Source organism: Melospiza georgiana, chromosome 14, assembly GCF_028018845.1.
Source record: "Melospiza georgiana isolate bMelGeo1 chromosome 14, bMelGeo1.pri, whole genome shotgun sequence".
Taxonomy (NCBI): Eukaryota; Metazoa; Chordata; class Aves; order Passeriformes; family Passerellidae; genus Melospiza; species Melospiza georgiana.
In genome coordinates this window covers 2,605,500-2,618,595 of record NC_080443.1, presented here as the reverse complement: position 1 = coordinate 2,618,595, position 13,096 = coordinate 2,605,500, and the positions used below count along the sequence as shown (strand labels likewise).

General features: G+C 51.0%; 1 protein-coding gene across 4 annotated transcripts in view; it reads left to right on the top strand.

The window, feature by feature from the left end:
- Positions 1–13,096, top strand: part of KCTD15 (potassium channel tetramerization domain containing 15) — a 246,319-nt gene that overhangs the window by 216,247 nt on the left and 16,976 nt on the right. For all 4 annotated transcript variants that reach the window (XM_058033941.1, XM_058033940.1, XM_058033939.1 and 1 more), the window contains exon 3: positions 11,387–11,531. In XM_058033941.1, coding sequence (XP_057889924.1) covers positions 11,387–11,531 — 145 coding nt within the window. The remainder of the gene's footprint in view (positions 1–11,386; positions 11,532–13,096) is intronic.

Below are 13,096 nucleotides of genomic sequence, written 5' to 3'. Positions count from 1 at the left end.
CAGATTGAAAATCTCAGTGAAATACTGAATTATCCTCCACTGGAAGTTGCAGAAAGAAGGAGAGCAGCAAGAGAGAGCTGGTGTTTGGTGAGCCCTGCCCTCACCATGGCTCCATGATTAGAGGAAAGGGATGGTTAAAGGAATAGCAAGAAAAGACTTGTACAGGCAGGAATGTTTTATTTGAAATTTGTACCTTCTCATGTACTAACAACTTCATTTTCTTGTGTGCCTGCAACTCTCACTGAGGTTGAGCTGCAATGCAGTTCTTGCAGGATTGGGACCTTTGGAAAACCTTTGCAAAACTAAGATGCTAGTTTTGAATTTTGGTTTAAATTAAAGAATTTTTGTTCTGAGTTTATTTTCATGACCAATATTTAGTGTAAATCATGTGTTGAGAAAACGTGAGAGGCCCAGAATCCTCACAGGCCTCAAACCAGAGCTGCAGGAGCAATGGCATAATAGAGGATACAACATAAACTTATATTAATGTTTTCAATCTTCCCCAACTATTTAGGCAAAAGTTCAATTTGAATAAAGTAAAAATAGGAGAGAGGGAGAGAAGAGAGAAAAATAGCCTAAATATAGCATATAACAGAATTTATACTGGAAAAAATCAGTAGCACCAGAAATCCAGCTTACATTCTTTAACTTCAAATGTAAATCCACAATTTAAAATAAAGAGGGGAGTTCCCAGGTAGATGGATATTACCTGCAGTGTAGTTGCTGAATCTCAGAGTATTTCATTGAAAGAATAGCACCCAGCTCCTACCCTGGACACATCCTGTGTGTCAAAGGCTCACATTATTTGGTGATTTTATTAAAAATACACAAATCAGCCATGCTGCTGTCACTGTCCCCAGACAGCTGGTGCCTGTTGGGAGCAGGGTGGCAGAGCTGGCCTGGCCTGCAGTGGGTAGGGATGCCCTGGCTGCTCACACCTGGCCTGCTCAGAGCCCTGCTCTGGCCATGGGCACCCCAGAGCAGCTCAAACTGACCAAACCAGGGGAATTGGATGCTTGGGCATCACAAACCATGGGGGGCTCTTTGTCCCTGTCCCTGGTGCCAAAGATGAACAAGCCATGTCAGTGGCAGGTAGGGAAATTGTAATGAAGAAATGCCAACTGTTCCTGTATTTGAAAGTTAGGTTTTTTCCCTTGCTGAGCACAGCTGGTGCTCTCCATCACTGCTGAGTTAAATAGGTGTGGTGGGTGCTGATGTGTGTGTGTGTAGGGAAAGGTCTCTGTCCTGTGTGTGTATCTGCTTCCCTTACCTGTGGATGTAGGCATGTGCCAAATTAAATTAGAGGATTCGTGATACAGCAATTAATGTACCAGAAATGTTTGTTTGGTGAAGTATTTTCATAGCTGCTAGCACACTAAAATAGACAAACTCTTGAATACTGGAGGAAGGGCTGTGTCCTGCCCCACTGCTGGTGGCTGAGCTGCTCTCTGCTCCTGCTGGGCACCCACGGGACAGGAGAGAAACTGGGGATGGGAGACCAGAGCTGGGGGCCTGAACCCACCAGCAGGTGAAGGACTTGGGGTTAATTCCCCTGCAAACCTGGGGAGAATGAAGAGTTCATGGCAATCTCAATTCCCTTGTGTTTGGTCTGCTCACGGTGATTGTCTGAGCCCTCCTCCTCCTCCTCCTCCTCCTCCTCCTCCTCCTCCTGTTGGGATGTGTGGCCCAAGGGATGCAGGGCCAGAGTGGCTCCTGGCTGCCAAGAGAATTTGTTCATTCAGGAAAAGACACCAACTTCTCTGCCTGGGATTAATGTTTCCACTTCTTGTCTCACCTGCTAATTTATGTCATTGATACTATTTCTGCAAGTTAAGGGATAAGTGTAGTGCATCAGGCTATGAATACACACACATTTCCAGGAAGTTATATATCAAAGTCCTCTGCTAAAGTGTCTCAAATGTGTAGATAGGCTGTAAACAACAAGCATCTCTCACCCTTACCATGAATTCTTTGTGGTATTGCAAAAATAATAGGTAATTTCCACTTCAGTGGATTTTATTACCTGTTGCTCCAGTGGACTTTAATTGATAGTAACAGTGAACAGAAAACAGAATTGTCCATGGCTTTCTCTTAACTACAAAATCCATTCTGTACCTAATTTTGCTTTTTTAGTGATGGCATAGAAAGAAGAAAGAAAATCCTTGCGGAGCTTCCTAAGAATGATTCTGCATGGTAGATGATAATGTTCTTTATGGATTATTGACTTTTAAAAATACATGTTGATACTATATAGACTAGCTCTGATCTGTAACAAAAATAGATATTCTAGCCTGAACAGCAAAATATGAAGTATTAAATGTGGGTAATAGATCCTGCAGTTCCTTCAGGTGCTCAGTGGTTAATGAGTGTAATATCCTGCAGAAGCATGGCAAAGGGAGCATATGGCTCAAAAACTCCTGTGGCATCCCAGGATCAGCCCTGGGTGGCAGGAGCAGGAGGTTACAGGAATTGGAGATGGATAAACATCCACTACCTTGAGAGTTCCCTCCTCATAGTGAGCTGACCCTGGCACCACCAGAGCTGCTGTCCCACCCCTGCACAGCTGGACAGGCACAGAAAATGCAGGGAAGGTTCATGAGCTAAAGACCAGGAGAGATCACTCAGGAAATACCATCAAAGGCAAAACAGGCTGGAATTAGAGGCATTAATTGGATTTATTTCTAACAAACTCAGAGCAGGATAATGAGAAGTAAAATAAACCCTTCCCCCCCATGGCACAGGGATTCAGGGAATGGGGCTTTGGTCAGTCCATGCCCCAGAGCTTCCCCTGCTGCCCAGGGACAGGGGCTCTTCCCCTGCAGTGCTGTGGGGTCCCTCCCACAGGGGAGTTCTGCAGGAACTTCTCCAGCTTGGATCCATCTCCTGAGCAGCAGCCCAACTCAACCTGAGTCCCTCCCGGGGCACAGAGCCCTCCCAAACCTGCTGGGATGGCTCTGTCTGTCTGTCTGTCTGTGCAGGGCTGCAGTGTCCAAGGACAGGCTGCTCCAGCCTGGGGACAGGGCCCCTCTGTCCCCTGGGTCTGCCACAGGGTCACAGCCTCACCCAGGGATGCCCTGCTCTGCTGTGGGCACCTCCCCAGGGCTGGGGGTGCATTCTGCATCCCCCATGGATCCCCATTCCCTGTGGGTGGATCCCTGCATCCCCCATGGATCCCCATTCCCTGTGGGTGGATCAATCTCTGCATCCCCCTGGATCCCCATTCCCTGGGGGTGGATCTCTGCATCCCCCTGGATCCCCATTCCCTGGGGGTGGATCTCTGCATCCCCCCTGGATCCCCATTCCCTGTGGGTGGATCAGTCTCTGCATCCCCCTGGATCCCCATTCCCTGTGGGTGGATCAGTCTCTGCATCCCCCTGGATCCCCATTCTCTGTGGATGGATCCCTGCATCCCCCTGATCCCCATTCCCTGTGGGTGGATCCCTGCATCCCCCTGGATCCCCATTCCCTGTGGATGGATCCCTGCATCCCCTTGGATCCCCGTTCCCTGTGGGTGGATCAATCTCTGCATCCCCATGGATCCCCATTCCCTGTGGATGGATCCCTGCATCCCCATGGATCCCCATTCCCTGTGGATAGATCTCTGCATCCCCCCTGGATCTCCATTCCCTGTGGGTGGATCTCTCTATCCCCATGGATCCCCATTCCCTGTGGATGGATCCCCATTCCCTGTGGGTGGATCTCTGCATCCCCCTGGATCTCCATTCCCTGTGGGTGGATCCCTGCATCCCCCTGGATCCCCATTCCCTGTGGATGGATCCCCATTCCCTGTGGGTGGATCTCTGCATCCCCCTGGATCCCCATTCCCTGTGGGTGGATCTCTCTATCCCCCTGGATCCCCATTCCCTGTGGGTGGATCCCTGCATCCCCCTGGATCCCCATTCCCTGTGGGTGGATCCCTGCATCCCCCTGGATCCCCATTCCCTGGGGGTGGATCCCTGCATCCCCCTGGATCCCCATTCCCTGTGGGTGGATCCCTGCATCCCCCTGGATCCCCATTCCCTGTGGGTGGATCTCTGCATCCCCATGGATCCCCATTCCCTGTGGATGGATCTCTGCATCCCCATGGATCCCCATTCCCTGGGGGTGGATCAATCTCTGCATCCCCCTGGATCCCCAGGGCTGTGGGTGGATCAATCCCTGTATCCCCATGGATCCCCATTCCCTGTGGGTGGATCAATCCCTGTATCCCCATGGATCCCCATTCCCTGTGGGTGGATCAATCTCTGCATCCCCCTGGATCCCCATTCCCTGTGGATAGATCTCTGCATCCCCTGTAGATCCCCATTCCCTGTGGGTGGATCCCTGCATCCCCATGGATCCCCAGGGCTGCAGGGCACAACTGTCACACCCTGGTCTCACCATGGCTGCAGAGGAGCCCCAGCTGTGGCTCCTGCAGCACCTCCTGTCCCTCCTTCCCCACAGGCCTTGGTGTCTCCAGGTTGTTCCTCTCTCATGTTCTCGCCCTGCTCTCCTCTGGCCACAATTACAGCTGTGCAGTAACATTTTTTATCTTTTTCAATCTGTGATCACAGAGGTGTTCCCACCATTGCTAATTGGCCCAGCCTTGGCCAGAGCTCCATCAGCCTTTGGAGCTGCCAGGGGTTGGCTCTGGAGACACTGAGGAAGCTTCTGGAAGCTCCTCAGAGAAGCCACCCCCTGGAGCCCCTGTGGGCCCAAAGCTGGGCCATGCCAACCCAATCCACTCCTCCTTCTGCTGAGGCTGGGCCATCCTGCTTCATGCCATTGTTAAAAGTTGAGGTTTTAGTGTTGTCCTCACAGGTTAGTTTTGGTTTGGACATCTGTGGTAGCTCTCTGTGTCCTCAGGAGGGACACTCTGGGACTGAGTGAGGCTGTGGGACACTGGCACTGGGCCTGCCCTGCTCAAGGGTGGGTGAGGAGGAGGAGGAGCAGCTGGGCCAGGGTGGGCTGGCCATGGAGTGCTGGGGGACCTGTGTGACACCCAGGCTTGGTGCCTGCACTCACCTGGGGCTGGGACTGGTGCCTGCTCTGGGACCTGCCAGAAGCTCCTGTGGGGCTCTCTCTGTGCCCTCAGGCCCCCGTGGCTGCCTGGATGTCACATTTGCAGTTCATACCCACAGTTTAACACTCAGGCTCTCACGCACAGTTTTCCCTCTTCACTGTCCAAATAAAAGAGGCTTAAAATTCTCCCCAGCCCAAACACCCTGCAAGCCAAGCCCCCTACAGCCAGCCTACACCCCCTGCAGCAGTCCCAGGGCTGAAGATGTCCTGGATTGAAGAAGCTGCAGGGTGAGGCCTCCCAGGGTTGCTGCAGCACAGGGCAGCCAGGCTGGCTGGGCACTGACCCTGCTGCACAGGGCTCACAATCACTGCCCAGGGAGCAGGGAGGGAAGGTGTGGCACAACTGGCACACTCATTGCAGCTGAAGGTTTGAGCTGAGGCAGATCAGAGAACCTCCTGCAGGCAGCAGTAACTGCAGCCACGTTCCTCAGTGCGCAGGGCGTGAGGGAGCTTGTGCCTGGCAGGGCCTCCCACCCCTCTCTGAACTCATGCCAGGGCACAGGGCAGGAGACTCCCATCTGCTGGGTTACCCCTGTCCTCCCCTGGCCAGCCTGGCCTGCTTTCCAGACAGCCTGGCTGGTTTGAGGCTCCTCCCTGCAGGTGCTTTCCCCATTCTGCTTCGCTTTGCTGGGAACTTGTGCACAAATCCAAACAGTTCTGTAGGAATAATGGGAACAGGGAAAATGCTGCTGGGAAGGTTTAACAGCACTGCCCACTGAGCCTGGGCTGCTCCAGCTGGGCTGTGGCAGAGCCAGCACAGAGCCCTTGAGAGGCTTTCCTGTCAGGCCTCTAACTTGTCAGTGACCCTGAGAAATGTTCAAAGTCTCTTTTCCCAGCCCAGCTTGAAGAAGCAGTCAGGGCTCTTCATTTCTCGCTCTCAAGGTTGTTCATTGTTCCTTATCTATAAAATTCTTTCTCCTGCCCTGCCCAGGTCCATCCAGCAGGACAGTTCCAGGCACTCTGCCTGCCCCCAGGGCACTGTTATGGCTTTATACTCAAAACTACGTGTGCAATGTTCACAATTACTGTCCAATACCTATCACCTGTGTTAGACAGTGAGCTTCTACTCTAAACCAATCTGTAAGTGCCACCATCACAGCAGGAGATGGAGGCCAAGAAGAAGAAGGAGAAAGGCTGGACATGCCCAGTTCCCTCCATCTTGCTCTCTGAACCCCCATTCCAGAAACCCCAAAATCGACTTTTCCACCCCATGATAACTTCACTATCATTCTACTTAATTTGTCATGGCTTACAGGTCTTCATCCAAGGTTGGTAACTTGCTCTGTGGGTCACAATCAAACCCACAGGTGTTCTGGGCTCTGTGCCAGGGTCTCTGAGCCCCTGGCAGGGTCTGGGCTGCTCAGGACAGACAGAGGGATGCTCTGGGCCCTGACACTGTCCCAGCAGTGTGTGCCCTGTGACAGGACAGGGAGCAGGCTCTGACAGACACAGCTCTGTGAGCAGCAGTGCCAGACACACAGTGAGGCCTGTCAAGCACCTCTGCTCCCATTCATGGCATTTTTTCTCTTCCAAGCAGATAACATTATCTATCCTACCTACTTTGAGCAAATATTTGAGAGATAAGCAGCACTGTTTGTGCTCAGCAGCGAGGACTGGACTCTGCTCAGCACCAGGGATGCTTTGCTGCTGTGTCCTGCAGGGCAGGCTCGGGTCAGGCTCAGTGTCCCACCTCTAACCAGCCCTGTTCTCCCTCTCTGTGGCATTTCCCACAGCCAAGCAGAGCTGAGAGCCCCCATAAAGCCCAGGGAGTTCTGCAGAGCTCACTCTGTGTTTGCACTGAGGGCACACACAGGGCAGGTCCAGCAGGGAGGACACCAGGGGCTGCAGGACAGCCCCACCACGTTTGCAGGACCCACAGACAGGCATTTCTCTCTTCTCCCCCTGCCCTCCCACGGAATGAAGAAAGAGACACATTTTAATGACAGTTTGCTCAAATGTGCGTTCCCCGCTGATTTGACATTGGGCAGAAAAAGTGTCTACAAAATCAATTTTTAATAAATGTAAACAACTAAATTATGAATGACAAGAATATCACTGAGCAGTTAAATATTAATCATGTAATTACTTAAATTAATACTTTTAGTGCAATAGTGTGATAGAGAGTTCTGCTTAGGCAGTGTCACTGTGCTGGCCAGAGCAGTGACAGGGACCACAGCAGAGGGACCTGGGGGCTTTGGGGCCTCATGTGCCACAGCCCCACTTGCTGATTGTGTCACAGGTCCCACAATAGTGGGTGCTCTTCTTAAGACCTCTGGAACCAGATTTATTGGGAAAGAACTTGTATTTTCTGTTCAAAATAACGCTGTCAAGAAAACAGCTGAACTGGCCCAAAGCAGAGAGCAAACTGCCCCACCCAAGAAACTTTTCTGTCCCAAAGTGCCCTGAAACTCCCCAACAGCTGTGTGTGATGTGCAGAGCCACAGGTGTGCTCAGTGATGCCACAGGTGTGCTCTGAGATGCCACAGGTGTGCTCTGTGATGCTCTTTGGGATGACCAGAGGTGCTCTGGAGGGACCTGGGGTGCCAAAAGACCTGTCTGCCTCTGAAATGGAGCTGGGGGAGTTGCTGAAGGATGTGGTGTGTCCTGAGCTCTGCTCTGGGGCTGCACTCCCTGCCCTGCAGCCCCTGTGTGCTTCTGCCTGCACAGGATGGAAAATTGGTCCCCAGAATTCAGGGGGGCAGCAGCCCTCTGTAGATACTGGCAGGCAGCACAGGGCTTCTTTCCTTGCCCAAGAAACTAAAGAAAAGAATTTACTGGCACTCTTGTCCTTGTGGGTTGGCTGTCTTTGTTGTTTGTTTTTAATCTAATAAAAGAAGATCTTAATATCATGGCAAAATTGGTGCAAAGCTGGAAACTCACCCCCGGGCGTGTTGGCGAAACATGATTGAAAATGTGAAAGCCTTCAGCAGAAACAACAAAAGCACAAAGAAACAGCGGGGATGGGATCAACAGGTTCTGTGCTGGCTCTTGGGAGAGGCAGAGAAGTGCATCCAGCCAGGGCTGGAGGTGCCAGGCTGGGCAGCAGCCCTGTGGTGGCTCTGTGGCAGCGTTGGGCACGGTGCCCTGGAGGGCTGGGTGGGCAGCACTGCAGAGCAGGAGCTGGGAAAAGCACCTTGCTGGGAGGGCAGGAGCAAGCCAGGAGGGAAAAGAGGGGACTGGGAGGGTCTGAGCTCTGGCCAGGGTGATGGAGGCCATGGAAGGACACACTTGGCATCCTTGGGCTGGCAGCTGCTGGAGCTGGTCCTGCCTCAGTCTGCTCCCTGTGTGGAAATTCCGTGTTGGACACAGATGATACAAGTGCTTCTAAATGAGAAGGTGAAGCATCTCTTGCAGAAGGTGGGGGTGCTGAAGGATGTTCATTGTTCAGACTCGCCCTTGCTGCAGATCCCAGTGCAGCTCCTTTGCTTCCTCACAGGCAGCACTGTCAGTACATTCCTGTGTGCCATAGGCAGGGGCCTCCTCAAAGTGCTCATTTATCCACCAGTACAGTGCTGGTTGCCATGACCACCCATAAAAACAACATTTTCAGGGTGGTGGGTGCCCACTCCGAGCTGCAGCAGCTCCCCATGGGTTTAACCTCACAGCACAGAGTGGGTCCCTGGAGGGAGCAGCTCCCTGAGGCTGCCAGCCAGGCTGTGCCTTGTTTCTGAGTGATCATCAGCACATCTGGACAGGGCAAACCCTTCCTGTCCCCCTGCTCTTGCTGACCTGACAGCCTGAGTGCATTTTGCCCCTCATTTTGTTCTGGCACCACAGACCCATCCATGGAGAGCCCTGTGTCCCTGTGCAGAGCACGGAGCTGCTCCTGGTCACTGTGCTCCTTCCCACAGCCTCACACACGGACAGGAATCCTGTCAGGAACTGTCCATTTGAGTCCATTTGTGCTCTCCCAGCATTGCATTTCCCAAAGGACTTTCCCAGGTGTGGTTTGAGCTGTGAGATGGGAGGAGAGGGAGCTCTTTCCACATGCAGCATTACAACACGCTGCACTGAAATTGGTTCTTGGAACGTAGCATCCCCCTAAAATGTCAAATAAATCCTTAAACTATTCATCACTCTGTTTTTGGGGTGGCAGTTAAGTCTTTCAACACTCTGTGAGTTTCTTTCCCCAGCAGTAATTTTGCTGGTGAAGAAATACAGCTCAGGGCACTCCACAAAGTGGAGCCTCAAAATCCATGTTTTGTTTTCATTACCAAAAAAATGCTTTACTGCATTAAAGAGTGGCCCATTAAAATGTTGTACCCTGTCTTCTGTGCACCCTGTAGTTGTTGGCAAGCCTTCCCCTGTGCCTGTGCAGAGCAGCTTTGCCTCTGCAGCCTCCAGAGAAAGGGCAGCACAGGGGAGGAGGCTGCAGCCACAGCTCAGCTTGTTCGCATGCAAGATCTCAAAACTTCCAGTAGCCATGCAAATTGACTCAGTAAATGTATGTACCGAACCTTCAGCTATCAGTGCTTCCTCTGCTTTCAGTGTGTCCCAGCACAGCACAGTGCCAAAGGAAATAAATTAACTGTCTGGGTCCTGGAGTAAAGTGTGAGGCTGTACAGAGCAGTGTGTTCAATTGTCTTGGGGAAATGGCCCTAAAATAACAACCAAAAAGAGCACAGTGAATTACAGGAGTCTTACTGAACCTTGGGATTATATGAATTAAACATTGCCAGGTGAACTGGATGGCATTCCCTGATACTGTAGGAACGCTGGAGGTTGGGGAAAACAGTAAATGTTATAATTGGTGTCTGGGAGAGCACTTGGTTATTCTCACAAGTAACCCAGACTAGCTGGATGCTGGCATGAGAGCAGGCAGCAAAACCTGCAGCTTCCTTAATTAAGAGGGCAGAAAGGCTTTTTAGCAAAATTCAGTGGAGACTTACCAAGTCCAGCTTTAGTTATTATTTCCACATTTTATTTAGATACAGATGGCGCATTAATAAATTTACAGCCATATTAGCAAGTTATATCAGAGCAAGGTGCAGCTGTGGGTCAGGGCCCAGGGCACAGCAGGAACAGCAGTGGGGCAGCAAACCTGCAAACCTGACCCTGGGTGGGCACTGGGGTCACTCCTGAGCTGGGCTGGGAGCAGGGGGCAGCCAGGCTGGGCTGCAGCAGCACTGGGCACGGCCTGCAGCAGGGTCTGATAGCTTGTTTTGCAGGGAAGGGGGGAGCCCTGCCCTGGTCCCAGCTCCCCTGGGTGTTTGGAAGGGCTGGCTGATAGTGAAATGCAGCCAGCTGTGGGATGGCCTCTCTGGGAAATGGGGAGTCCTCATGGCAGGATTATTTAAGGCTGGACTTTGAAAGATGAGCCACTGTGCAGTGGGGAACAATGCTGCCCTGTCAGAGAGATGGACTCAATTACTTAATAGGTCGTTGCTGTCTGTCCCCTGCGTTTTCCCTTTCAGGAACATACATTCAGCTGGGTTATTTCTCATGGGAAGACAAAGCCTTGTGAGAGGAGGGGAGAGCCTGGAGGAGCAGCAGCCAGGCAGATGCTGGTTTGCTCTCCATGGAGCAGGCTCTGGAAAAACCTGGAGTGCTGTGGCTGATGTGTCCTTTGCTCCCATAATCAGCTGATCTCCTGGTCTCACAGGTCTTGCTCCTGTTTTTTTCCCTCACAAAAGATTTTCCACGGTGCTCTCACCCTGCCAGTCTCATCCCCAGCACTGCTGATGGTGACACTGTGGGGCTGCATGGGCCACTGGTGTCAGGTTTTGTGCATTGGATGGACACTGACAGCTCCATCCAGCCCATCCCAGTGCCTGGGCAGCCTCTCCTCCAGCACAGAGAGGCTTGGAGGGTGTTTGATCAAATGGCAGCCAGGCTGGAGGCCGGCTCATGGCCAGGAACCCATCCCTGGAGCAGCCACTTGGAGCAGGACGTGGAGGGCAGGGATGTGTCACAGCCAGGGACTCGTGTTCTCCCCTGGGGCCCTGGGGTGAGCATTCCAGCTGTGGGGTGAGCATTCCAGATGTGAACATTCCAGCTGTAGGGTGAACATTCCAGCTGTAGGGTGAGCATTCCAGCTGTGGGGTGAGCATTCCAGCTGTGGTGTGATCCTCCCCAGGATCTCTGGGGTGAGCATTCCAGCTGTGGGTGATTCTCCCCAGGTTCCCTCTGGGGTGAACATTCCAGGTGTTTTCCAGGTGTGTCCAGGGCTCCTGCCCTCCTGCACGTGTTTGTCCCCACATTAACACCCTGCATTACCTTATGCACCTTGAATTGATGCACCTAAATTGGTTGTTCTCAGGCCCCGAGGGTGTGATGAGATTTTGTCTCTTTTGCCCATTTCTTTTTCTCTTCTCTTTTTTTCCAGAATAAGTCGTCTGTTTAATGGCACAGAGCCCATTGTCCTGGACAGTTTAAAGCAGCATTATTTCATTGATCGAGATGGGGAGATTTTCAGATATATATTAAGCTTCCTAAGGACATCTAAGCTACTGCTCCCAGATGACTTTAAGGTAAGGAAAGCTAGAGTCTGCAATCTGTTTTTTCCACCCGTTCTGTCATTTGTTTTGGGGCAGGTTGGTTTGTATGCTTGACCTAAACACACTTAACTAAATGCTGCTGTTTATTTGTTAGGATTTTTAGTACTTGTGTATTACGCCAGGGATGTTATTATTTAATAAATGGACCAGTGGTTGTCATGGATACAGAGAAAAGTTAAACGATGAAGCTTATAGCTAAATCAGTTTTTCTAAACTAATTGTATTTTCTCACATTTTTAGCTTATTTATCAGGGTATAACAACAATTAAGAAGCAGCATCAGCAACTTGCACTCAGCAGGGTTTAATGCTCAGGATCTGAAAGAAATGTTTCAAATTTGATACGCAGAGGACTTGAACTGTGTAAATCTTGTTCTTGTTGGTATAAAAAAGAAACCCTTAAACAAGCCCATGAGGATTTGTGTTAGACATAACCACTGCAGATGGTTTGATTTCAGGAAGTAATCAGCTCACAGTTAATGTCAAAATATTCTTGGGAGCTGGAATTGACTGAGGGCTTTTTAAGGAGCAGGACATGCTTTGTGTGAAGCCATGGTGCTTGTTGTTTCTCTGCAGCCCTGATTGTTTAAATGCTCTCCTTTTGGCCTGGTTTGTGTGGCTTTGCCCTGTCATAGACATCCTTTATGAAAAAGCCTTTCCTTAGGATTTTTCCTCCTGAGAAGCTGAGAGGCCTCAGGAACAAAATGTAAACATTGGTTATCTGCTGCTGTGGAATGCAACAGGTGCATCTGGGATTGGTCTCACGTGGTTGTTTGTAATTAATGGCCAATCACAGTCAGCTGGCTCAGACAGAGAGTCCAGAACAGTCTTTGTGATCATTCTGTCCTATTCTGTTCTTAGCCAGCCTTCTGATGAAATAATTTCTTATATTCTTTTAGTATAGTTTTAATGTAATATACATCATAAAATAATAAATCAGCCTTCTGAAACATGGAGTCAGATCCTCATCTCTTCCCTTATCCTCAGACCCCTTGTGAACACCAGCACATTGCACTTAAAAAACTTGCAGCATTGCCACCCTGATGTAGGAAAATTAGAAGACAAATGTGTCCAAACTGCAGGTGACAAGATTCAACAAAACCACTTATTTCAGGGTGCAATGATGAATAAATTGGGATGGCAGATGGGGATCTGCTCAGTTAGAGGATGCAGAGCATTGCTGGGAAGGAAAACTCCTGCTTTCTCTGAAGTGCCATTTCACTTTGTTGTACTGGCTGGGCACAGGATCCCTTGGTCAGCTGTGACTGAGTGCAGAGTGCTGCTGCTGGCTCCTGCTTTGGAGCAGAGCTGCTCCTGGTGCTGCCAGCTCAGCCATCCTCACCTGAGGCAGGAGGACAATCCTGTCTGACCCCGTGGGAGGGTCTGCAGTCGCATCTGCAGCACATCACAACCTGCAGGGACAGGTTCTGGCAGCCCTGGTTGGAGCCCCAGCCCAGAGGGGCTGCCCTGAGCACTGGGTGTTCCTGCACGGGCTGGGGGGAGAAAACTGCAGAGAAATGAGGGAAAACCTCAAACCTGT